The sequence below is a fragment of the Acomys minous genome, assembly GCF_964271855.1.
Source record: "Acomys minous genome assembly, chromosome: 19".
NCBI lineage: Eukaryota > Metazoa > Chordata > Mammalia > Rodentia > Muridae > Acomys > Acomys minous.
Window position 1 is genome coordinate 41,513,230 of NC_140499.1, and position 26,892 is coordinate 41,540,121.

At 42.2% G+C, this 26,892-nt stretch overlaps 1 protein-coding gene across 5 annotated transcripts in view; it reads right to left on the reverse strand.

Annotated features, from left to right (window-relative positions):
- The window catches only part of VEPH1 (ventricular zone expressed PH domain containing 1), a 221,601-nt gene that overhangs the window by 185,112 nt on the left and 9,597 nt on the right, over positions 1 to 26,892 (reverse strand). For all 5 annotated transcript variants that reach the window (XM_084768525.1, XM_084768527.1, XM_084768524.1 and 2 more), the window contains exons 2-4: positions 19,350 to 19,636; positions 9,855 to 10,070; positions 510 to 684 (exon numbers count right to left, since the gene is read on the reverse strand). In XM_084768525.1, coding sequence (XP_084624651.1) covers positions 510 to 684; positions 9,855 to 10,070; positions 19,350 to 19,487 — 529 coding nt within the window. In that variant the 5' untranslated portion in view covers positions 19,488 to 19,636. The remainder of the gene's footprint in view (positions 1 to 509; positions 685 to 9,854; positions 10,071 to 19,349; positions 19,637 to 26,892) is intronic.

Genomic DNA, 26,892 nt, shown 5'->3' on the forward strand with positions numbered 1-26,892 from the left:
ATCTCACTATGTAGCTCGGCTGTCTTGGACTTGCTTTGTAGACCAGGGTGGCTTTGAACTCACAGAGATCCACCTGTCTCTGCCTCTGCCCCCCAAATGCTGGGATTAAAGGCTGAAGCCACCACGTCTGGCTCTGAGTATTTTATATAACCAAAGGTACGTCTTACTTTTGAAAATCAAAGTAAAGATTCCTTTTCATCGCCACTGGCAGGCCTGCCGCAGGGACGATCTCTCCACAGCCAGGAACTAGACACCGTGACAGGAATCATGGGCAATACATCTCTCTCAGCTGAGAACCATAGAATTTTCAGGAAGCTCACTCCTTCTCAAGCAATAGAAGTAATTCATTTGCCAGGTGAAGAAGAGGCTGACTCAGTAGGCCCAGGAGGCTTTTTGGCATGGTCACAGGTCAGCCAGCAACAAAGCAAAAAATCTAACTCACTCCTTGGTGTGCCAGGCCTCCTCACTCACAGGAACCACAAGCAACAAATCCCTGTGAGACACCGTACCTTGGAGTATGCTCTTAATGATCCCCTCAGTGTGATCAGCCAGGAGATCTGCCTTGGCGATGGCGGCCAGGGACAGGTAGTTGGACATGTTCCTACACAGCTCCTTGTTGCCTCTGTGGAGGAATTTCACCGCAATGGGGACAGCTAAGACCATCACTGGGGTCCGGTTGTAATTCTGAGGAAATATAAGAAGGCAACAAAACAAGTAACTCACTGTCCATTCGTTATTCAGTCACCTCAGAAATATTTGCTGGGCTGCTAGAGTGCAGCTGTGAAAACGCAGGCCCTGCCCTGTTTAAACGGCTTGTGCCCTCCCTCCCCCACGCAACCCCTATGGTCTTAGAGGAAGACTTAGGGGCAGTTGATAGCATATGCTGAAGGTATGGCCTGTGAGGTGCCAGGTGCTAAGGAGAGCCCACCCATTCAGGAGGTGTCAAAAAAGACTTCTAGAGGAAAGGATGCCTTAGCTGGGGCTGATGGGATGAGTTGGGGGGGAGGGGGGGAGGTGTGGTGGGTAGTTGGGTGATGGTGAGGGAGGCAAAGACTGGAGAAGAAAGAGCTACTCTGGGAGGCACAGAAGTGAGGGAGAATGTGGCACGCCTAGGGAGCTGTGGGCAACTCAGTGTAGTTGCAGTGTAACCTGTGGGAAAATTGACAGGAACTGGAAAGGCCAGTAGGCAAGGCAATACCAGGAGGCTGTGTAGTTTGTCACGAATCCTCACAGCAACCTGGGGTTAAGGGGAGGGCAGATCATCAGACCAAAGGAATATTGACCACCTTGAAGTTTGTTGATCTTTAGACCCAATCAAAGATAAATAAATGCATAAAATGTGATACATTTTACATATATAATTCATATATATATATGAATACTATTCACTCATAAAAGAGAACAAAATCAAATAAAGTTCAACAACATGAATGGAAGTGGAGAGCACTGTAAAGTGTGGATATACAAATATTACATGCTCTGACATATAGTTAAAAAAGGTGATTTTACATAAATAGTCTGGCATGGGATTGAAGGGGATCAGATAATGGGTACCAAAAACATTGATAAAGGACAAGTGCTGGTATTCAAAGCTTGGCAGGACAAAAAATACAATCTCAAGGGGGAGGAAGTGCCAGTTACTTTGGCATCATTGTGTATTATAAGTATTGACTGAAACACACTGAATTAATTCAGGTACATGGATGGCTACTATGTGTCAATTAAAAATGCTACTTTTTAGCTAATGATATTCAAAAGAAAAAATAAGCCTAAGACTAAGACCTGAAGACATTCTAGATCCTAAAAGAACTCCGTCTCTTTTTAATTTTGTGACTCACTTTAAGGGTCTCATATAAGCTGTCATTGGTACTCAGTTATGTAATTAGGGAACTATTATACATAAATTGCATATATTCAGGACTACCACCCCTACCACTTAGACTGACTATGAGAAGAAATACATTATATACAATGTGTTTGGGAACTGACTTCATACCATTAATTATAAATAAACGAGGCTGCTTTTCTCTGTGTGAAAGGAACTTGTCATTCCACCCATAGGTTATGATTTCTACTGTTTCCAACAATTCTAGGCTTATGGTAGCGCTTCTGTAAATACAATAATGAGTGAGTAAATGGTAGTAGGGCTGAAAGATGGCCACTGTCTACCACCCATATAAAAAGCCGAACATGGTGTCATGTGCCTGCAATCCCAGCACTGGGAAGGCAGATACAGGAGGATCTTTAGGGCTTGTTGGCTTGTTAGTCTTGTCAAACCAGTGAGTTTCATGGTCAGTGAGAGTCTTTGTCTTAAAAAAATGAGGGTATAGTAAAAGAGGAAGAAACCAACATCAACTCTGGCCTCTATATGCTAGTGCACATGCAACCAATACAGACACGTAGACACACAGAAACATGCACACCTACATATACCATACATATACAAGTGGGGAGTAGGTAAGAAGGAAGAAGATACTGTGGATACGTGGTGATGGCTGTCACGGAGAGCACAATGTGTTGGGAGAGGCATGTGATGGAAAACAGGCTCTGGATTCCACTCTGGGCTTTGTCACCCTCCTGCTGGCTGATCACAGAGATGTCACCCAACTCTCTAGATCATTTGTAACAGCGACTGTCATCACGTTTTCCCAGCAAGCAGTCACTGATAAATGGGTCTCACGGCAGACACAACATCAACTGGCTGGCACAGGAAGACTTTCCAAGCTGTTAAAGGACGAATGACCTTGGAGAGAAGGTCAAGTAATGACTACCTTCCTAATAGGGTGCACACTGAGTCACTGTTTAGGTTTAATCTGCATCAGATTACAGTTATTGCAGGGAAGCCAGGAATGGTGGGCAAAGGTAATGGGATAGAAACTCCGACTTCTCCATCAGTAAATGTGCATTTCTTTCTTCTTTCGTAATTACTCTCTGGGTTTCTGATGGGAATAGCCACATGGTTGCAGACAGCATTTCCCACCTTCTTAGCAAGTAGATGTGGTCACGGGTAGACAATGAGATAAAGAAAGCTTAATGTGTCCCACTTCTAGGCTACTATTAGCATGACGTGACTTGGCTTTTTATTCATTTTCACCTTTAAATCCAGTTGGAATAAGGACTTGATAACAAGGACCAAGGCAGTCATGTATGACCCTGACTTAGAAGCTGTGTGTAGTACAGAGAAGAGAGGAACTTCCCATCGGCCCTGGGCTGACATTTCTGAATTGTTTGATGAGAACTAAAAATGCCCTGTGTAGTTTAACTGACTGTTCTACTTGGCCCTTTGTTACGGCAGGTGAGCCTTCATCCTGACTAGACCAGTGATCATCCAGAGCCATTTCCATTCTTGAAGCGTCCTCTGTAGCTGGAAGGGAAAGTTATATCCTTAGGCAGTAGGGAATTTAGAATTTCTTAAAAAAAAAAAACGCAAACCCTATAATAAAGATCAAAGAAGGAACATGAGGCCAGGACTGCCACACTGCTACAGGGTCTCTGAGCAGCATTATGACATCTTAGATGTGGGGCAGTTAGATCAAAAGGAACATTTAATGGGAGAAGACAGTGTCTTGACCCTTATACCAACTAAAACAAAAATAAATTCCAGGCAAATTGCATATCTAACAGCAAAGTAAAGGTGGAAAAAGAAGATAGTTAGTGTCCCTAGTGGTTTTGGGTCAGAGAGCAGTTCCTCAAATCTAACTAAAATGTTACCATAAAAAAAGGAAATGTAAAGTGGATAAAGTAAGGATTTCTAATCCAGTGATATTCTAAGAGAATAAAAAGATAATCCAAGGGACATATGTTATTTGTGATCCATTTACTCAACAAAGGTCTATCCATAACCAGAAAAAAATACACACACACACACACACACACACACACACACACACACACACACACACACACACACCGAATCAGTAAGAAAAGGCCAAAGAGCAAAAGGAGAAAATAGACAAAGGATTTGAACAGTTGCTTCACAAATAAGGGTATAGAAATTGACCAAACACATGGAAATTTGCTCACTTTCATTGAAATGGATTTTGGTCTGGGACTATGTACAAGGCTTTTTTTTAGCCAGGCACTGAGATATGAACTCTCCCCAAAAGGAGGCACCATCCTACACATTCAGTTTACAGTTAGTTTTTTAAGTGTCCTCAGAGGATTGAATGTTCTATGCATATCAACACAACACCTGTTTTAGGATTTTTGTGAATGACCATGACATGCAGTGGTGAATCCAAGACAGCCAACAGTACAATAATGATAGTGCCAGTGCCAGGAGGATGAGTCAACTGCTCACAGTGAGAGTGTGTGTCAACCAAAAGAAATGGTATGGGGTAGCTGGGACACCCAGGTTAGTGAGTTGGGAGTAATGACCTTGGAGCACTCATATCTTGGTATTGAGTCCACAACACTCCCCAAAGCCATGGATTCCCTTCCACTCCAGCTCAGCCTCACTTAGCCCTGCTGGATATTTGGCTTTCTTTCTTTTGGAGACTCTACATCAATTCTTCCTTGAGGAGCTTTCCAGTGTTTCTAGTGATGGCATTTCTACTCTTGGTCTCTAGAGGGATTAAGTGACTCAGCCTATCAGAGAGCACCTTTCCCAGATCCAAATGATGATCCAAGAATAAGCATTCCTCCGTAGTTAATTAGGGATTCTTCAGTGAGCTCTGTGTTTGTGATTTTTCTGCTGGGTTCAAGGGACTAAGAGTTTATGGGTGTCACTATTACGAAACCTCAGCAGGTAGGAAAGAACATGCATGAAGTGTGAGAAAACATGGGGTCAGAGAGGCAAGTTGGGAGAAATCAGGACCTGTTAAAATCATTTGAGCTTCCTGATATTGGGTATGCCTCGCCCATCTCCATTCCTAAATTTTTCTAAATAAGCCAATTAAATATCTTTTGCTTAAGCATTCCTATTTTCCTAGTCATCACCAGGAACAAACAAACAAACAAATGAAATGCCTGATATGTTTTAACTCATTCCTGTATTCCATCAACTTTCCAGACACAGGGTCAGGACCATGGCCTGCCTTGAGTCTTCTTGGATGGCCTATCTGAAAATCTTGGTCTGCCTTCTCCTTTCTCCCATCACACCTATGTGGGCCTATTGGACTGGCCACTGATGATGTGGTAGGTTATGAGGTCTCTCTCCCTGAAAGACAGGTTTCTCCTTTCTCCCAGACCTGGTCCTTACCAATCCACATAAATAGCTTTGATATACCGAGGCTAACTCACATTAAAGGATTTCCAGAAGGTTGACCCATAATAATGCACCAAGGGAACTCATAGACAGCAGGAGACTGCCTTCGGTTAGAACTTAACATCTCTCTTGCATTCTCAAGGTACTAAGAAGCTAGGTTAGAAACTGGAATTGTTACCAATCAGCAAAGAGCTCCTGAGGTATGTTCCATCAAGACCATGGTAGATCATGGTTAAAATAACACACTTACTCACAACTGAATCTCCACCTGTGATAACTGGAATGGTCCATCCCCCAAATTCACTCTTTAATATCTCTGATTAGTAACACTTGAGTCCACATGCCAAAAATAGTCACCCATCTTCCTTTTGCCCAATACACCACTTCGGACTGTGGTGTTCAGCAAAGTTAACTGATTTTTCATTTGTCTCAGTGACCCTGTATTGCTACTTCTTTGGATTCAAATTCAAGCTACTTCTGCTACAGCACTGGTTGCTACCCTGACCTCTTGGGCTGTGTTTATAGTCATCTAATTTCTGTATCACTTAGAGGCTTCTGATAGTTAAACTTTCAAATTTTATCCCTATAATGAGTAGTCAAAGCCCTAGCATTAGGACTTTGCCAAGAAGAACTTCATGCCAAGGGTACTATATCCACATTGAGTCTTTTCCCAAGAATAACTTGAAAGTATAAAGGTACATGTCTTCTGTTAGAGGATTAGATCTTCAGGCACTTTTTAATTAATTAGTTAACTAATTAATTAATCAATGTAGAATCTCACTGTGTAGCTCTGGCTGGCCTTGAACTCACTACATAGGCTCTGCTGGCCTCAACCTCACTGAGATTTGCCTGACTTTGCCTCCTTAGTGCTGGGATTGAAAGTGTGCACCATGGTCTCAAGCATATTTATGTGTAACTTGAAAAGCCAAAGGCAGTGGTCTCTGGAAATGGCCCTTGCTAACTGTGAGCACAGACAAAACACAGATAGGGATGGGATCAATGGAAATAATTATATTCTGTTTTAAACTCTGGAGTGAGCTAGCTCCTGGCAGCAGCCATGAAAGAACAGGCTTCCTTAACCAATCAGATTGCATTCTTTTTATAACAGTTTTAGATGCCTCTGAAGTGAAGATCCAAAGAAAAAACATAAAACCCTCCCCTTAAGTGTATAATGTCATCATTAAAAGAACAAAAACAAAATAAACTTTTTTTTTTCTGTCTTTCCCCCACACACATATAATTTGGAAAATTTTCAAATGAAACAAAAAGTAAAACATTAAGCAAAGAGCAAACAGTTCATCTAAATCCTAAGGGATCAGCAGCTGAGGCATTCCATCTCAAAACAGTGTCTAGACAACCCCTTCCATATCAAAAGCCACAAGCACCACGGATGACAACAGGATGTGAGTAAGGGGCTGGGAGACAGAATGACACCGACAAACAGGAATCTTCTGGACCTAACAGATAACAAACAACTTCTTCTTAGCCATGAGCTTCATTTCAAAGACATCTAACGCAGCAGATCTGGGCACAGCAAGTCATTTTATCTTTAGAGTGATTTGGATCACAGAGTTGCTAATGGAATACAGGCAGAGAAAAGTCCTGTGGTCACCGCTCCACGGCAAATAAACCTCTTTAAGGGCAGCTGATAATGCCACTGCCTGTGACAGAGCTTGGCCCTCAGCATAGATGTGAACAGGCTGGTGTGAATATTATCTTACAAGCTCAGAGCTCAGGGAACAAACGGAGGTCACTGCATTGTAGAAATGAACTTCCTCCCAGGAACCGCTACACTTCGCTGGAGACATGAAACAAGTGGGCCTTGTTCTGCCATGCAAAGGATTCCATTTCTCAATTTGATTAGCACCATTTGAGCTCTTGCTGGAGATTTTTTTTTTCCTTCTGAAAAATGCGCTTTGGGAACCTTTCCCGGTGTTTTTAAGATTGGAAAGAATAAAGCACTGAATTCAGCTGGAACCATAGAACAGCACCAGTGTCAAGAGATGCTCCGCTTTGTTTATTGAACGAGGGATCCCTGGATAGTCATCCAGCCTCATCAAGCAGATAGACAGAATGCTTGATTCCTACCAGTGTAGTTGTCCATCAATCTAACTGACACGTAGGTTTCCTGTCAGGTGGGAAGGGAGCTGGTCTACCGATTGTCCCCATGCTTCATGTTTCATCCTCCTGTCCAAGGGCCACGTCCAGAAGCCCATTGGAGACAATTGTGGATGCTAAGGAAGCCAGTGACTAAGTGTAGTTATTGCTCCTGAGAGCATACATTACTTCCCTCAGTGAATATCACTTGCCTGTGACTACTGCTTGCCAATTGCTATTTTAGGTGCTGGGACTACCTCAGTGAAAACAATAAATTGGGGAGGTAGAGACAGGCAAGGAATCACCAATGATGTTTGTTGTTGTTGTTGTCTTGTTTTGGTTTGGTTTGGTTTTTGGTTTTTCAAGACAGGGTTTCTCTGTGCAGCCTTGGTTGTCCTGGATTCGCTTTGTAGACCAGGCTGGCCTTGAACTCACAGAGATCTGCCTGCCTCTCCCTCCCTGAGTGCTGAGATTAAGGTGTGTGCCACCCGTACCTAGCAACAATCACCAATGTAATTAATGAATTAACAGATTGCTGTGAAGAGGTGAATGCTGCGTGGAGTGATGGCTTGGTAGATAAAGCACTAGCCACATGAGTATGAGGACCCACCTACGTGAAAGCTGGGTAGGTGTGGTGGCTACCTACTATCCTAGCACTTGGAGGTGGAGACAGGGCAACCTGGTTCTCTCTGGTTTCATCAGGAGATCCTGCCTCAATAAAGAAAGTAAAGAGCAATGGAGAAGGATACCCAATGTCAGCCCCTGGCCTCTACATGCATACCAAACACACACTGGCAAAATAACAGACATACCGTGTTGTGCAGTGTATTATAGTATCCTGCATATGATATTGCCAACTGGAGTTAATGATCATATGGTATTTCCTATATCCTGAATTTTTTTTTCTTTATTTAGTATCTGGCTATTTACTCATCAAAACAGACCCACAAGGCAGTTACTTCTGTAATGTGTACTTTATAGATGAGGGAAAAGCACAAAGGGTTAATTTGCCCAAGATAACCCTATAGGTAAACCAATGATAGAGAGCTTGCCGAAGAAACTTCTAGTTTTATATAAGCAGCCTCCCCCTTAAAAATTCTGAAGGAAGTACTCTGAGCCATCCCAGGTCCTTAGTACTCAAAGCCATCACATAGTATTGACTGAGGAAGCCTACACGAGCAGTGTGTGTGTGTGTGTGTGTGTGTGTGTGTGTGTGTGTGTGTGTGTGCAGTCAAGGAGGTTAGACATTAGGTCCTTTTACAATGCAGAAAAATGTACACTTGCTGATTTGTGAATGACTTCTAGACCTTTTGAACCCCTTGCCAGCCATCTTGGATTATTTCATTCACAGGCTCTCCCACTCTGGAAGCTGAGATGGGACAGCCGATAGTGCAAAGCTGATTGACACACGGCATCAGGTCTACTAAGCACAGTGGTTGAGGAAGCGTGATTGCCTTGACTCATTTGATGAGATGAAAGCTGGGTACTGGCTCTCAGACTTCTGTCAGCTCTCTAGAGTTTCATTCTAGTACACCGACTGTGCAATCATAATAACACTACATTTTCATCCTCATCTGCCCAAGTGTGTATCTATTTAGAAAGCAGAATGTCTTGTGTATCTTTCCTTTTCTGGGTTGTTTTTTTTTTTCTGGGAGATGGGCAATGACTGAATCCATACATAACTTGCTTGGTTAGATGAAGCTCCTAGCCTCAGTTGAATTGTGGCTTGACCACATTGCCGACCCTTATGTCTACACCACATACAGAAAGCTCTGTGTATTCACCCTCACCAGTCTGCAGTATAAGACTTTAACGCTTTTGTGTCCTAGCTAGAGTTAGTGTCTATTGGCTTATAAGACTTATGGACTTATTTTCTAGTTACAGGCCACTATGTTTACTGGTCACTGACTGACTGCAATTGTCATAGGCAAGTCACTTCACATGCCGTGTCACCTTGATGTCTCACAATTCCAAACAGTAGGTATTGACTGTTACTTTTAGTTTACAAAGGGTAAAGCAGAGATTTAAATGAATTTGCCAGTCTCTCGTCTATAGAATAGAAGGATACTCACAGTACATAGAAAAATAGACTGAAAAATGAGTTAGTCAGGCTGGGGAAATGGCTCAGTAGACAGAAGCTTTTGGTGTGCAAGCATAAGGACCTGAGTTCAGGCATCGCACATCCTCATAAAAAACTGATCATGGCTGAACATGACTGCAATGTTGATCTCCAGGTTCAGTGAGAGAGCCCATCTTGGGAGAGCAATGACATTCTCCCTTGGCCTCCCCAAGCATGCTCTCATGCTTGCTGCCCCTATTGTTTTATAATTCTTTACAATATAGCTCGTATACAACAGGGACTTGGTAGGCTTTTCTCAGTTTATTAGTTAGCAGCCTGCTGGTTTAGCTACCAGGGGTTTGCTGTATCTTTTTACAGTATCTAAGAGGCACAAAAAAATAAAAATTGCCTCTCAGGTCAAAGACATCATGTGCTCGCATAAGCTGCCAACCAGCTCAGTATCAAATTGCCCACTGCTGTGCAGTCACATACCTGTAAGATGCAACTCATGATATCAGATGCGATTTTCGCATGTGGGGTGTCTTCGTCTTTCCCTGCAGGTCTCAGATTGTGTTCCAAGCAGGAATCCCACAGCCCCACCAGGGCCCTGGCGTGCTTCTCAATGGATTCTGTCTCTCTGATGGCTGTTGTAATTCTGGTGATACAGATTTCGACCACTGCCTGGTCATTATTATTAGTTTGGTAATCCTATTTAGAAAACAAAACAAAACAAATTATAAAGCCCTTCAAGTTAGTATGTGCCCTAGAAGGTTGCCCATCAAGGAAAGCAGTTCTGCGTCATTTGGAAAATAATGTGTGTCACTCACTGTGTGCAAAGGAGTGAGGTTATAAAGCCCATTACAGTTGGCCTTCCTTTTGCAGGAGAGGCAGAATATACATGCAAGCTCCTGCTGTCACTAACAAAAGGAAGGGTGACAGCTGACTAGAGGAACTGGGTCATTCATATGCAAGCTGGTGACTCCTCAGGCCATTTCAGTTTCAAGTCACTACAGGACAGAAATTACTTTTTACAGTGACGTTTTAGTGACATGTATGGAAAAAATTCAAATTACTTTCCAATTTTTCCCTTATTAGCTTTCTTTCAGAATCCAGTGGAACACAGTGTTTTCATTTCTTTCTTTTCAACTCAAATAAGTACCAAACCCAGGTTGTGGCTCTCACCAACCAAGTTTCCTTCTATCTCCCTGTCTTAATTACCTTCCAAGTATTTCATCATCTTTACTAAGACAAAATATCATCCCTTAAAATTTCTAAATGTGACAAAACAAACATACACAACAAAAGTGCTTTTGGCTCTGAGTTGAAAAATGGGTCTGACTAAATACCACAGTGGGAGGCTCAGGGAATCAAGACTGACAGACTGAACAGGAAGAGAAGCGTCCAGATGCCTGCCACCGTCATGTCATTCTGAGTTAGCCAGCTGGGAGTTCTCACTCCTGACACTCTTTTTTACTGTTACAACAGGGGCAATAAACACCTCCATCCCGTGCCTACACTGCCATTACCTGTACCCCGAATTTCTTTCTCCAGAAGAGTAATTTTCTGAGGCAAAGGACAGAAGTAGTGTTGAGGCTCCTAGTACTATTAAATTACCTCCCAGAAACATGTCACTAGTTTAAACTCCTTGTATCTGGGTGAACACATGATCTCATCACTGCGATTCTGCAGGAACAAAGCGGTTTTTTTTTAATTTTTGCTAATTTGACCAGTGGAAAACAGTATCTCATTACAGTTTGGCATAGGTACTTCCTTCAGCCAAAGTGAGGATGCATGTCTTCATGTGTTTGTCGGCCATCTGCATTTCCTCCACGGGGAATTGGGCAATGGGTATTAAGTCTGTTTTTCCTCAGCTGACCTCATTTTCTTTTTGATCTTCCTTTGGAACACTATTTTTTTTCCTACTAAGGACATTGAGGCAACATGTGAGTTAGAATTCTGCACCGGCTTCATTATTCCTTTTCAAAATTGCTATTTATTAACAGACTACAGAGTTCAGACAGTTAAATCCATCAAGCTTTTGAGTTTTTGTATGTTTTTCTTCTAAAATTAGAAATTTAAATTGTTTATTTTTTGGACTTAAATTTTTAAAAAACGTTTTATCTCTATCTTATGCCTATGGCTGTTCAGCACGCATGTGGGTATGTTCTCGTGTGTAACAAACACACAAGTGCCTGAGGAGGACAGAGAGGGTATCAGTTCCCCTAGAACTGGCATCATAGATGCTTATGATCTGCCACAAAAGTGTTGGCATCCAAACTCAACCACGTCCTCTGCAAGAACAGTGAGTACTCTTAACCACTGAGCTATCCAGCCCCACATTTTTATTAATTTAAAAGAAAGAATAGATATGGTGCAAACAATGGAGAAAACAAGACTCCCAGTGTAGACTGGAGCCCCTGGACCCTCATCCCACAGCCTCTAGTTCCCTTCTCCAGTGGAAACATGTCCCCAGGGCCTTGGGTTTCACAATGTAATTTTCAGCAACTCAGAAATTACTCACCTTCTTTGTGTGTGAGTCCATTAACTGCAGTATGAACATAATTTACCTTTTTAAAAAATTATTTTTTTTATGTCTGTGGATTTTTTTTCCCTCTGTGCAAAACTTCCATGCCTGATGTTCATGGATGCCAGAGGATGAACCTGGATTCTTTGGACTGTAGTTATGATTAGTTGTGGGCTACCATGTGGGCGCTGGGAACGGAACCTGGCTCTTTGGGAAGAACAGCCGGTGCTCTTAACTTCTTAGCCCGTCCCCCTCAGATGACGGAATGACGATCTGGACATAGATAGATTGTCGTAATTAGAGGGATAGTTGATTGAGTGTGCTGCGTGTAAACTCACTGAACAAGAATTTGTATTAGGGGCTGGTGAGGCGGCCCCTAAGTTAAAGCACTTGCTGAGCTAATGCCCTGAGTTTGCCCCTGGAAGCAGATGGAGAGAACAGACAATAAGTTTTCCTCCTTCACACACGTGTGCTCCTACCACACCCATCAAACAGATAACAATAACAGATAAAATAAGAGGAATTTGTGTTGCATTCACTTGAGAAGAATAGAAATAAAAAGAATGTCATCTTTAGCCCTGGCTAAGACTGTATAACACTTAAACATTTAGAAAGGATTCATACTCCTTAAACAGAGATCGAGGAGGTTCAGTTCCCAGTACCAGCTGCCCATAGCTATCTGTGACACCAGTTCCAGAGAATCCAGTACCCTTTCCTGGCCTCCATGAGCACTAGGCAAGGAAATGTATAAAAAAAAATGGAGAAAAAACCCCATAACTCTTTTTTAAAGGTAGTAAAGAGGCCTGAAATAAGTATATGGAAATATAATGTCTCTGGAAAAGGAAACATTGCTATTGTGGTGCTAATTTCTTTTCAAATTAGTTTAAAGATACTATGAACTTCCAATCCGCAGATTGTCAGAATTGCTCATAAAACATGCGTATCTAAATGCAAAACTATTAGAGAATAAAGACAAGTTAGAGTGGATTTAAAGAAGTTTGGAAACACACTTCTTACCAAGCATACACAGCGCAGGGCAAGCTGCGTTTTGGAATACTAGACAAACAGCACGCCTAAGTGAGCAAGAAGCAATATAACAACCAAAAAGACTATTTTAAAACCTTCAAAAGAAAAGAGAAAATAAGCCAGGCATGGTGCTGCACACCTGTCATCCTAGAACCCGAGAGGCTGAGACAGCACGATCAAGTCTGTGTCCACGTCAGCTACATGCACAGTGCCAGGCCAGCCTTACTCTGCAAAGCCCGACCCTGTTTCCATGTCCTTCCTACAACAAAAGCGAAAAAGGAAGTAACTGCTTTCACACAGACCCAGGGGTAAATGGCACACAAGCACATGAAAAAAACAAAAACAAAAACAAAAAAAACCCGGTTGCCCTCACTAGCAACCAGGAGGCACAGGCTTAATTAGCACTTGCACACTGCTTCACCAAATTTCTTTAGATCAAAAATAAGTTTTCACACCTGACAGATGAAGGAACTGATGTAAAAAGCACCCGGGGCCTTCATGCCCCTTCACCTTAGAAAGAGACGTGATGTATATTACAATACTGGGAGTACAAAGACCTCGCAATCCCATTGTTCTGCTCTATACTGAGAACCTCAGAAGTGCATGTCTGCCACAACAATCAGCTATAAGAATGTTTAAGGTAGCAATATTTAAGTAATGAAGGCCAATCACAAAGAAGAATAAGTAAATAGCGGTATGTTCATAGAACAGAATATTATGTCAACTAAAGGAATGAAACTACATGTACCAAGGTAGATAAATTAAAAACAGTTTTGGAGCTATGATAGCATTTGTATAGGGTTAGCAGCTTTCCTAGTTTTTAATGAACTTTTAAGGTTTTCAGGATAAAGAAAAACAACTGGTTTTAGTGATCTGTGTATTTCAGATACTATGATATGCATCAAACTGCTTTAATTTTTCTGCCTTTTAATCTTTACAGAAAAGTTTACATTTTTCTACTAATGATTTTCAAGTCATTCATTTCAAATACAAAAGTTAAAACACACATGACTAAATACCACAGTCCAAGCACAGGTGAACTTAAGGTCCTCAGGCAATATGGAAAGGAATATGCAAGCATGTCAGTTCTGCCACACTTTGTCTGTCTGCCTATCTGTCTGTCTGTCTGTCTGTCTGTCTGTCTGTCTGTCTGTCTGTCTCTCTCTCTCTCTCTCTCTCTCTCTCTGTCTCTCTCTCTCTCTCCTTCCCTTCTTCTCTCTTTCTTTCCCTTATTCCTCTTTATTTCTTTCCTTCTTTCTTTATTGCTCTTTCTTTTTTTTAAATATAATGATTTTATCAACTTTTAAAACTTCATACAATGTGTTTTAATCATAATCACTTCCTACTCCTCCCAGATTTTTCTTGATCTCCTCACTGGCTCCTGACTTTGAGTCCTCATTTGTTGTTGTTGTTTTAAAATAGCCTCATATTGAGGGCTGAAGAGTTGGCTCCATGGTTAAAAGTCCTTGTTTCTGTGGCAGAGGATCCAAGTTCAATTCTCAGTGCTCACATGGTGGTGACTCACAACTCTCTGTAATTGAGTGCCAGGGATCTGATACCCTCTCTTTACCTCTGAAGGAACGAAACACGCATGTGGCACATACATACATGCAGGAAAAACACTCATACACATAAATAATAAGATAAATAAAAATTTTTAAAGTCATCAAGACAAATCTGTGCTGTCCACATACTCGTGGATATGTCACCATCCACTGGAGCATGGGTGACTCACCAGGGGCCACACCCTCAAAGAAAATCTTACTTTCCCTCTCCCAGAAGCCATGAAGTGCAGCTGCCTCCTTCACTGGGGCAGGGTTTATAAATTCCTCCCTCCTTTGTGCAGGAATGTTGGTTGGCTCAGTCTTGCACACGTCTTGTGCAAGTGACCACAGTTCCTGTGAACTCATGAGTTCAGTTCGGGAGCTTGTCACTCCCAGAAGACACTGCGTTGTTCTCATTCTTCCTGCCCTCTGGTTCTTACCGCACCACTCTCCCCACCACCCCCCCCCCCCGCCCCCTTCCTGGGCCTTGTTGGGTATGGAGTGGGATGATACAGAGAGCTACCATTTGTGGGCGCCTAATATTTTAAACGAGGTGATATTGTTTGCCCAATTCGTTTCGCTGTTTTAACATTTCCAAAAGAACTGGGAGGGAGGTTGGGCAAGAGTGTACTGAGAAGTAATGGCTGGATAAGGAGATAGATGATCTCACGTGAAGTTATCTGGAAAGAAAGCTGAGTTGACAAGAAGGAAAACTAATAATAAAAGTAGCCCGGAAAATATTTGGATTAAAAAAACAAAATTAAAGGCATGTTTGGGAACTTGGTAAGAAATTCCAGTGAGAATTCAAAGCGAAGCACGAACTAACAGGCAGGTAAAAAAAGTGGCTAGGAAACTGGGGACTGGGATCCAGTAAGGGCCCATTATTTTCCAAATAACTCTGGGGGAAGGAATTAAGGCTTGCCTGACAAATGTTCTGATTCTACAAAGCTTAAAGTAATGACTAAATGTATTTGATAGAATCATGATACACAAGGGACACAATTCTTAGTACAAAGACCTAAACACACGAATGCACTTACAATGGCTTAAATGTAAGCCATTGTAAATGGGGGCACAGACCCCATTGGTCTCAGCGCTCTGCTGGCTTCCTATGTATGTTGTCCAGCATCCAAACCTAGGCAATGGTGACAACCATTATCAATATGGATCTCCCACCTCAATTCATCTAATCAAGGCAATTCCTCACAAACATTCTCAAAGAGGAGCCTGAGCTAAGTCATTCACGTGTGCTTGGAGGCTTGTCTCCTAGGTGATTTCAGCTTCTGTCAAGCTGATAATGGCTTACATTTACTTAAAAATGACCTGGCTATAGGATTTGATCCACCTCCAAAGTCTTGGACTATCCCTGGATGAATGTGGAAAATGTGTGCTACTGCTATTAAAATGATATTTTAGAAGCAGAACACTTTATCTAATGAGCATCAGCAGTGGCTCTGAGCAACTGGCCCAAGTATCAAGCAATGATAGATTACAATAATAAACTAAGATGATGAGAAGCAAGGGGGCCCAAGTGTAGGGAGCACTCAAGAGCTACAAATGAGGTATTTGCCAAGAAGGTGGACTCAAGACTTCTCTTCAAGAATGACGTCAATGAAGTTGAGTTGTCTGAATGGGGTCACCTCAGGGGCCTCAACAGAGACACAGTGCAAGAGATCGGACAGGGGAGTTGGATGTTTTTCCAGAAGTGAGGCTTGAATATGACAATAGTAGGGATATAATCAATAATAATATTCTATCTCTGAAAGCCAGAGCAGAGACTTGGGGAGAAGGAAGCACATGAGACAAAAAATTCCGATACATGTGAGTTATTATTTTATTGTAAACTGATAAATTATTGTTGTAATTTATAACTCTATCATTAATATAGCATTATTTGGATAGCTTTGACCACATACTGACAAACTGAATTTTGTTGACAACAGAGTTAAGGGTTTTATGCAGAATGTCAGGTGGCACCACCTTTCCCTGACAGAGGCATCTTCCTTACCATGGGGAAACCCACAGGTAATAGGAATATTTAGCTGGGAAGAGAAGCCATGGAATAGATCCAACATTTTTTTCCCCCAAAGACTTGACATTTTTTCTCGAAGGACCTGAAAGTGGATCTTTATGGTTGAAAACAGAGACTAGAACAAGTCAAAAGGCTGAATGGCAAGATTTCTTCTGGGTAAAAGGAGGAACATGTTAGGTATGTATTAGATTCCTTTGCTGTTGCTGTAATTAATGTTCTGACAAAGGCAACTTAAGGGAGAAGGGGTTTGTTTGGGCTTAAATTCCAGGGTGCTGATTATCATAGCTGAGAAGTTCTGGTGGAAAGAACTTGATGCAGCATCGTCTAGTTGTCCCCAAAGTTAGGAAGCTGAGACCAATGGGGTCTGTGCTCTGCTGGCTTCCTATGTATGTTGTCCAGCATCCAAACCTAGGCAATGGTGACAACCATTATCCATATGGATCTCCCACCACCTCAATTCATCTAATCAAGGCAATTCCTCACAAACATTCTCAAAGAGGAGCCTGAACTAAGTCATTCATATGTGCTTGGAGGCTTGTCTCCTAGGTGATTTCAGCTTCTGTCAAGTTGCTAATCGACACTAGTCACCATACACGGTAACTGTTTAAGCTTTCTGATCATTGTCAGGAGCGCTGTGTCTGGCAAGACTCTTGAATCATAAGCAAGTGTGGATATGCATAAAACGATGATGCCAATGGTTTGTGGTGGCTGTGAGAAATAGGTCACAGACTTGAAGGCAAAGCCGAAGCGCCAGGTCTCAGAAGACGCAGTGAGCGAGCCGGACACAGTTTCAGAAAGCAAGGAAACAGTGCTTTGCCTCTTCAGAAAGCTATCATCGTGACAGGCCATCCCCTACTAATGTCTTCCTCAGAATTACTGGTAAGCTAAATTGTCATTGCTAAGCTTTGATGGAGGGTCCAGCTTTTTCCTACCCTTCTGTTGGTAGCAGAGTAGGGAGCAATTCATGGTAGGAGCCTTGGTGAAGGCCCCATCGAAGAGCCTATGATGCAGAGAGGATAGTTAACACAGAGGGACTGAGGGGAGGGAAAAGGTAAGAACAACTTCCCCAGCCTTACTCTTTAGCAAGCAGAAGTAGGCAACTGGGGATCAGTGCTGGAAAGATGTTGGAAAAGGCAGCCCAGAGAAAATCTGGTTCTGTTCTTGAAGAAGAATTGAGAATAAGAATCAAGTAGTAAGATCCAGAGTCATCAGGAAAGGCAGACCTGTGCCAGGTCACAAGGAACAGATTTAATACACCTAACAGACAAGTCAGGCAAGTAGGCAGCTTGGACCAATCAGAAAGGGACAGGAGGAGCTGCTGGCACCAGTCTCCTCAAGCTTAACACACTTAAATGATAAGTAGCCATCTTTCCTGCTCCCCTTGGATAGGTGAAGGAAGGGCAGTATGATGGAAATTAATAGTGAAGAGGCAGGTAGTTCAAACAGCCCTCCTACTGGCACACTGCTGCTGGACCCAAGCAGTGACCCTGCTGAACCACTGGGGACACAGAAGGGACTCACCAGTCATCTGTGAGCCACCTGGGACTTAACCAAGCCACCTGACATCTGAGGGGGCTGGCTCAAGGAACCAAAGGAAAGCACAGCACGGGCAGCTAGTGACCTCTGGTGGAAAATGGCTTTCAGGGACCTTAAGTACTCTGAGTACCGAGGAAGATAATTCAGCGGGTTTATTTTCAGAGGTGTGAGTGAAAATGTACCAGGAGTACTTTATGTTTTGAGTTAGAATAAGTTGATTAATGGTTTAGAAAAAAATACAAAGAAGTAACTGCTGTGAAAGACATTTACCTGGGCAAAACAGAGTGTCGGGCAATGGCCTCTCTGGCCAGCGGGGTAACTGGTATATTAAGAACGAAGAGCAAATGAATAAGCTGATAGACATGTGGAGAAAGCCTTGCTGTTTGCCGGCGCTCTGTTTAAAGGTCTGATTATGGAAGAGGGCCGAGTTTCCCCTGAACTCTGAGCTCATGTCAAAGTCCGGAGCCCCACAACTTCCCCCTCCCCATAGGTGTCTGTGCTAAGTGTTGGCAAACACTACTGAGTTGTGAGGATGTGGGTGTGACAGGCGCTTAGTGGTCTAGGTCTTTGAAGTAGGACTAATCTCAAGGTCCAGGCCCGACCAAGAAGGTCAACATCGGGCAGGCCACACTGGGTACGCACATCTCTGCTTTGGGATGTGTTTTCAGAATATATCACCTTGACGCGGAGACAAAGGAAGGGGAGGCTTGATTGGAGTCTTAAATGCATGTGCTCATATTTGTGACTAATAATGGAGTTAAATTAAATGGAGACTGGAGGGTAGAAAATGAAGGAAAGACAAGAGTTTGAACGCGAGTGAGGCAATGCATAAGTAAACAGAATCAGCACCGTGAAGCCCTGGGCAACTGTCATTTCTGGCAGCAGCGCTCTGGCAGTCCGTGTCTCATCTTACCCGTGTGGCAGAGGTGTCACCTGCCTCCTTTCATTATTCAGCCTCCACCACACACCCTGCCTTGTTTGCTGATGCTGTTGTGCAGTTTGGCAGGTCTGCTTTTCTTAAATTTGTTACACCTCTCTTCTCTGTGTCATTTCAAGGATGTAAAAATAGTCTCTAAAGAATCCATTTGTGAGAACTCCACTCTAGTTTGTGATTTCTAGTGCTCAGGTCTCCATGAGTGGGCAAAAGCTGGCCTAAGATAACGCTTTGCTCACTTGCTTAGTGTTATTTATTAATTTTTTTAAAGATACAATTAAACCACATATTGCATTTCTCACTGGTCATTCCCTTTACCCTTCCCTGAGAGGCATATGGTCTTTGGCTCTGAGATTGGCCACTCGTCAGGTCTAGTCTACAATTCACTTACCAGAGATGAGCTAATTACTTTAATCTGCTCCAAAGCTTCTGTCAGGCTGTCTTCAATTTCAGCATCCTCTAAAGAGAAAAGGTCCCCAGCTCTTGAAAGATCTTTCTGTCCCAAAACCAATCGGAAAAGCTGATGCATTGTTGAGTTGGCTTAGTTGGCTTCCTGTGGACCCAGGGCCATGCTCAATTATCCAGGGTTAGAGATCAGAAAACCTGGAGCAGGAGGTGCACTTCTTATCTCACGAAGAGCCACTGTTTTTTAGACTCTGAGGTCTTCTCTGGCAGTCTCTGTAACGGAAACAAATGACAGAGCATGGATAGTGAAGGAACAGCAGATGGCATGAGCTCAGAATGTGACCTTGGTGCAGGGGGGGTGGGGGAGGGACAGGAAGGATAATAAGGAGGAGGTTGAAAGGGAGAGGGGGAAGGAGAGAGAGAAAAGGGGGAAGGGAGAAATGGAAACACATACATAGAGCAATTAACTCTTCTTTAGTGGTATTTACATGAGCTCATCTTTACCTTTTTTATTTCAGAGAACTATTTCTTTTCAGAAGTTATCATATTTCTTCAGAATTTAACTTGAAGCTTTGGAAAAGTGACATAAGACTCACACATTTTTTCTCCTGGTTTGTCCTTTCTACGCCCCCACCCTGCTTTTCTCCAGGCAGGTGAAGAAGCAAAAGAACAAGAAACAAGCCCAGTGCTTGCGTGCTTGCTAGACCCACTGCAGGCAGATCCCATGGGGGATTAAGCAGCAGTGGAGACAGAAAGGAACGGGACACCATAGGAAACATCTCTTAGATCGGCTGCTAGGTGCTCATTGCTCTAGAACCTGACATAGAACCAGTTCACCTTCCCTAAGGTATCTTAGTAGCTACTGTGGGGGCTAGGCTCCTGCTTTCAGGTGAGTGGACACCACAGTTTTCAGTGAAGTGGATTCTCTTCATACATGCAAGCAATGTCCAATGCAGCCACTTTCTCAGATAGTAAGAACCCGGACTCCGGTTCCTTGGATAGCCTCAGCTCTCCCCAGTGACCTGTTGCTGTGGGAGTGCCTCTCTATGTTGTACGCAATCTTAAAGTTCCAAGATGCTTATTATCCAATCACTGTGGTATCTAGACACAAGCCAAATCTTTCGTGAGCCATTAAAATGAATCTATCTGCGGTACTTCAACTATTCATGGGCTATTTTTTTTAATGATTTTGAGAGCATTATTGTCTGTTGATGTACAATTTTTATACTACCTTCCATCTTTAGAAAAATAAGGTTCACTCTGGCCAGAGAAATGGGTAGGCAAACACACCTCTCCCTCAGCTACGTCAAATCAAATCCCCATGTCTCATCCCTAGCTCTACAGCAGCCACACCTGCTAAGGGACGCCCCACTCCCCTAATGAGTGGACTACACAGATGTTCCCTTTCAACCTTCCTCCCCCAACATTTTGCTTTATCTCATCCCGAACTACGCCAGCCATGGAGGGAGGTAGGCTAATTGCAGATCCTCACCTCCCCTTCTGCTTCTTCAAATCTAGTCATCCTTCCCCCACCCCCCACCCCCGCCTCATCCCCAGCCCTGAAATAGAACACCTGCTGCAGCCTCCCTTCCCCCTCTGTACCCATCTCTTGTGGATCCCACTGATCTTCCCCTCCTAAACTCCCTCCCTACACTGTTTGCATGTGTACCCAGCCCCAGCAGGCACTCCTGGAAACCCACAGGCCACTCTGAAGAGGGAAGCGAGAAGGCTACCTGTAGGTCTTCATCACTCCCTCCAGTCCTTCAAGGCCAATGCCCCAGTCACATGCCCAGCTCTATAGTGGACACTGAGCTGTAGTCTTTCTTCACTCTCTGCCCCACTTCCAGGGACTAACTAAACAGATCCTTGTGGAGCAACCCCTCAGCCCACCATCAACCCATCCCTATTCTGAAGTGTCAGCTCCCAATATCCAGAAACACGTTTTACCTGGAACCCCCAGTAGCCACACCTATCAGGACCCCAGAAGAATGTCCTATCAGGCAGCACACAGCACGACAGTTTCTTAAGAACCAAAGAGGAAGGAGAGACCGAGGAACAAAACAGTCAATCAACAAAGACAAGACCAGACAGCAGCACCTAGAATTACAATCCCAATCCCAGATGTCCAAATGACAATGTAAAAACACAATAACTGTCAGGACAATATGTGTCCACTAGAGCCAAGAACTCTTTTTTTTTTTTTTTTTAGCCAAGAACTCATGCCACAGCAGGAGTTGAAGCACAAGGCAAAGACCTTGAACAACCTTTGTGAAAATGATAGAGGTACTTAAAGAGGAAATGAATAAATCCCTTAAAGAAATATATGAAAACACAAACAAACAGTGGAAGGAAATGAATAAAACCATTCAAGACCTGAAAGTAGAAATAGATTAATAATGAAGGCCCAAACTGAGAGAAGGAAAGTTTTAGTAATTTGAATAGGAACCATAGAGGCAAGCTTCACCAACAGAATACAAGAGATGGAAGAGAGAATCTCATGCATCGAAGACATAATGATATATATGGATATGTTGGTCAAAGAAAATGCAAATCTAAAAAACTTCTGGCACAAAACATCCATGAAATCTATGATAGTATGAAAAGACAAAATCTAAGATAATAGGAATGGAGGAAGGACAAGAAACACAAGTCAAAGGCACAGAAAACATTTTCAACAAACTCATAGAAAAAAATTTTCTGTAACATAAAGGAGATGCCAATCAAAGTACAAGATGCATACAGAACACAACGTAGACTGGATCAGAAAGGAAAGTCCCTTTGGCACATAATAGTCCAAGCAGCAAATGTATAGAGCAAGAAAAGAAGACCAAGCAACATAGTGATGACTATTTTGGTTGTCAACTTGACTATATCTGAAGTTAACTAAAACCACCAAGATGACTGGGCACACATATAAGGGATTTTTGCTTAAGTAAATCACTCAAAGTGGATCTTTAAGATGAGAAGAAATATTTTTAATCCAAATATTTTGAGGTGGGAGAACCTACCTCTAATCTGGGCCACATCCACTGAAAGCCTATATGAAGACTCAGAGGCAAGGAGCCTCACTTTTAGTCTGCTTGGTCTTGCCCTCATTAGCAAGTCCATTTCTTTATGAGCATTACAGCCTATTTTTTTCAGGATTCAAGCATCCACCAAAGACCAGCTGAGATATCCAACCTCATAGTTTGAACAATTACTGGATTCTTGGACCTCTGTTGAACCATTGCTGGATTAGCTGGACCACTGCCTGTAAGTCATTCTAATAAATCTTCTACTATCTATCTATCTTTCATCTTTCTTCCATCCATCCATCTCTCTCTCTCTCTCTCTCTCTCTCTCTCTCTCTCTCTCTTTCTCTCTCTCTCAACACACACACACATACACACACACACACACACACACACACACATGACAGGCACTCACATTTGTAAAAGCAGCACTGCTACAATTTAAATTCACCCTCACATACTGATAGTGGGAGACTACAATACCCTACTGTTTCCAATAGACAGTTCATCCAGACCAAAATTAAAGAGAGAAATGTTAGCGCTCACTGATATTATAAGCAAAGTGGATCTAACAGATATTTATAGGATATTTTACCTAAACATCAAAATATATCTTCTTCTCAGCACCTCATGGAATTTTCTTCAAAGTTGTCCACATACTCAGACACCAAGTCTCAACAGATACCAAAAAATTGAAATAACTCCCTGCATCCTGTCTGACTACCACAGAGTAAAGCCGGATATTAACAACAAAAGAAACAACAGAAGATATAAATTCATGCAAACTGATCAAGTCTCTCCTGAATGAAAAATGGGTCAAGACAGAAACTAAAAAAGAAATCAAAGACTTTCTAGAATTGAATGAAAATGAATACAAAGCATATCCAAAATAATGAGACACAATGAAGGCACTTCTAAGAGGCAAATTCATAGCACTAAGTGCCTACATAAATTTTTTGGGAGATACCATTCTAGAAACTCAATAGCACACCTGAAAGCTCTTGAAGAAAAACAGAAAAGAAATCACATCCAAGAGGAGTACATGTAAGAAATAAGCAAACTCATGGCTGAAATCAATAAAATAGAAACAAATACAACAACAAAAAACATACAAATAATTAATAAAATGAAGAATTGGTTCTTTGAGAAAAACAATAAGATTGACAAATTCTTATCCAAATTAACACACACACACACACACACACACACACACACACACACACACACACAGAGAGAGAGAGAGAGAGAGAGAGAGAGGACATTCAAATTGACAAAAACAGAAATGAAAAATGGGACATAATAAAAGACACTGAGGAAGTCCAGAGACTCATAAGGACACACTTTAAAAACTGACACTCCACCAAATTTGAAAATCTAAAAGTAGTGAATAATATTCTTAGTACATATCACTGATCAAAGAGCAAACAATCAATTTAAACAGCCCTAATGAAATAGCAGTCACTAAAAGCCTCCCCCCCCAAAAAAAAAAAACAAAAAAAACCAAACCAACCCAGGGTTAGACGGTTTTAGTGAAGAATTCTACTAGACTTTCAAAGAAGAGTTAATGCCAAGTTTTGTTAATTCATTCGACAAAATAAAAACAGAAGGAATTTTAGACAATTCATTTTACAAGGTCACAGTTACCCTGATATTCAAACCACATTAAGACCCAACAATGAAAGAAAATTATAGACTAAATTCCCTAATGAACATAGATGCAAAAATACTCAGAAAAATATTTGAACACTTAGTATAATAACACAGCAAAATGATAATCCACCACGATCAAGTAGGTTTCATCCAAGAGATGCAGGGATGATTTAACTTACCATCGATAAATGTAATCTACCATGTAAGCAAACTGAAAGACAAAACAAGCAAACAAAACAAAGCAAGACAAGATCATCTCAACAGACACAGAAAAGGCCTTTGACAAAATTCCAACACCTCTTCATTAAAGCAGTCCATAGGGGAAAGGGGGACATGACACAACATGTCAAAAGAAATTTTACAGCAAGACCTTAGCCAACATCAACTTAAACGGACAGAAAAAGCAAGTCCACTAAAATCAGGAACAAGACAAGTTTGTTTGCTTTCTCCATACTTGTTTAATATAATGCTTAAAGTCTTATCTAGAGCAGTAAGACAACTGACGATCAAGGTGTTACAAATTGGAAAGGAAATCCATTGTATAAATGTACCACAGTTTCTTTATCCATTCTTTGGTTGAGGGACATCTAGGTTGTTTCCTGATTCTGGCTATTACAAATAAAGCTGTTATGAACATAGCTGAGCAAATGTCCTTGTTGTATGGTGGAGCATCTTTCAGGTATATTACCAGGAGTTAGATAGCTGGGCCTTGAGGTAGCACTATTCCCAAGTTTCTGAGAAACCTCCAGATTAATTTCCATAGCGGTTGTACAAGTTTGTACTCCCACCAGCAATGGAGGAGTGTTTCCCTTTCTCCACATCCTCGTCTGCATGTGCTGTCACTTGGAATTTTTATCTTAGCCATTCTAATTGGTTAAAGATGGAATCTCAGATTCATTTTGATTTTCATTTCGTAACTAAGGACACTGAGCATTTCTTTAAGTGTTTCTCAGCCACTAGGGACTCCTCTGTTGAGAATTATCTGTTTAGCTCTGTACCCTATTTAGTAAGATTATTTGGTTTGTCAGTATTTAATTTCTTGAGTTCTTTATATATTTTGGATGTCAGCCGTCTGTCAGATGTAGGGCTGGTGAAGATATTTTCCTAATCTGTAGGCTCTCGTTTTCTTCTGTTGACAGTGTCCTTTGCCTTACACAAGCTTTCCAGTATTAAGTGGTCCCATTTATTAATTGTTAATCTAAGAGCCTGAGCTGCTAGAGTTTTGTTCAGGAAGTTGTCTCCTGTGCCAGTGAGTTCAAGGTTCTTCCCCACTTTCTCTTCTAACAGATTTCATACAGGATAACCATATTACTTACAATTCACAGACTCAAAGAAGCTAAGTAACAAGGAGGCTCCAACAGAGGATGCATGAATGTCACTGAGAAGGGGAAACAGAATGGACACAGGAAGTGCTTGAAGAGAAGGAACAGGTTAGGAGATGGAGTGCTGAGGGAATGAGGGTGGGGAAGAAAATCCATGGCCCGAGGCATCTCTGAGACAGGCTGGAGACCTCAGACAGGGCAGGCTCCTGGGAGGATGTGGGGGTGACTCTAGCTGAGACCCTTCCTAGCAGTGGGTATGGAGACTGAAGAGGCCACCCTCTAACTAGACAGGACTCCCAGGAGAGGGAGGGGGAAATCAACCACCCACCCACAAAATCTTGGACCCCAAATTTACCCTACCTACAAGAGGTGCAGGGATAAAGGACAAGCAGAGATTGAGCACTGTCCAACTAACGCCTGAGCACATCAGGTAAGAGAGCCAGCCCCTGACACTATCAACAATGCTCTGCTATGCTTGCACATAGGAGTCTAGCATAGCTGTCCTCTGAGAGGCCCTACCCAGCAACAGATCGCAACAGATCCTGAGACTCACAGCCATACATTGAGCAAAGTGCAGAGAGCCTTGTGGAAGAGTGGGAGGAAGGATAGAAGGCCCCCCAAGGGAACAGGAGCTCTACAAGAAGACCAACAAAGCCAACTAACCTGGGACCAGAAGCCCGTACAGAGACTGAAACACAAACCAAGGACCATGCATGAACTGGACCTAGGCCCCCTACACATATGTACACAGTGGGCATTTTGGTCTTCATGTGGGTCCCCTAGTAAGGGCAGCAGGGCCTGTCTCTGGCAAGGACTTTCTTGCATGTTTTTTTTTATCACTTCCCCATGGTGGGGCTCCCTTGCCGGGCCACTGTGGAAGAGGATGTTCTCAGTCCTGATGTGACTTGACGTGCTGGGATGGGTAGGTGAAGGAGGCTCCCCTTCTCTGAGAAGTAGGGGAAGAGGCATATGGAGAAGAGGGAGAGGGGGAGGGTAAGATTGGGAGGAGAGGAGGGAGGGGGCGATGACTGGGATGTAAAGCGAATGAATTAATAAATTAATTTTTAAAAATTAAAAACAAATTGGAAAGGAAGATATCAAAGTCTCTTTATTTGTGGATTATATAATAGTATATATAAGTGACCTGAAAATTCCACCAGGGAATTCCTACAGCTGGCAAACACATTCATCAAAGTAGTTGGATATAAGATTAATTCAGAAAAATAAGTAGCCCTCCTATATATAAATGACAAATGGTCTGAGAAAGATATTGGTGAAACAACATCTTTCACAATAGTCTCAAATAATATAAAATGTCTTGGTGTAACTCCAACTAAGCAAGTGAAGGACCTGTATAAAAAGTTCAAGTCTTTGAAGAAAGAAATTGAAGAAGATACCAGAATATAGAGAGATCTCTCTCATGGTCATGGATTAGTAGGATTAACAGTAAAAAAAAAAAAATCTTCAGGTTCAATGCAATCCCCATCAAAATTCCAACATAATTGTTCACTGACCTTAGAAGGATAATTTATACACACACACACAC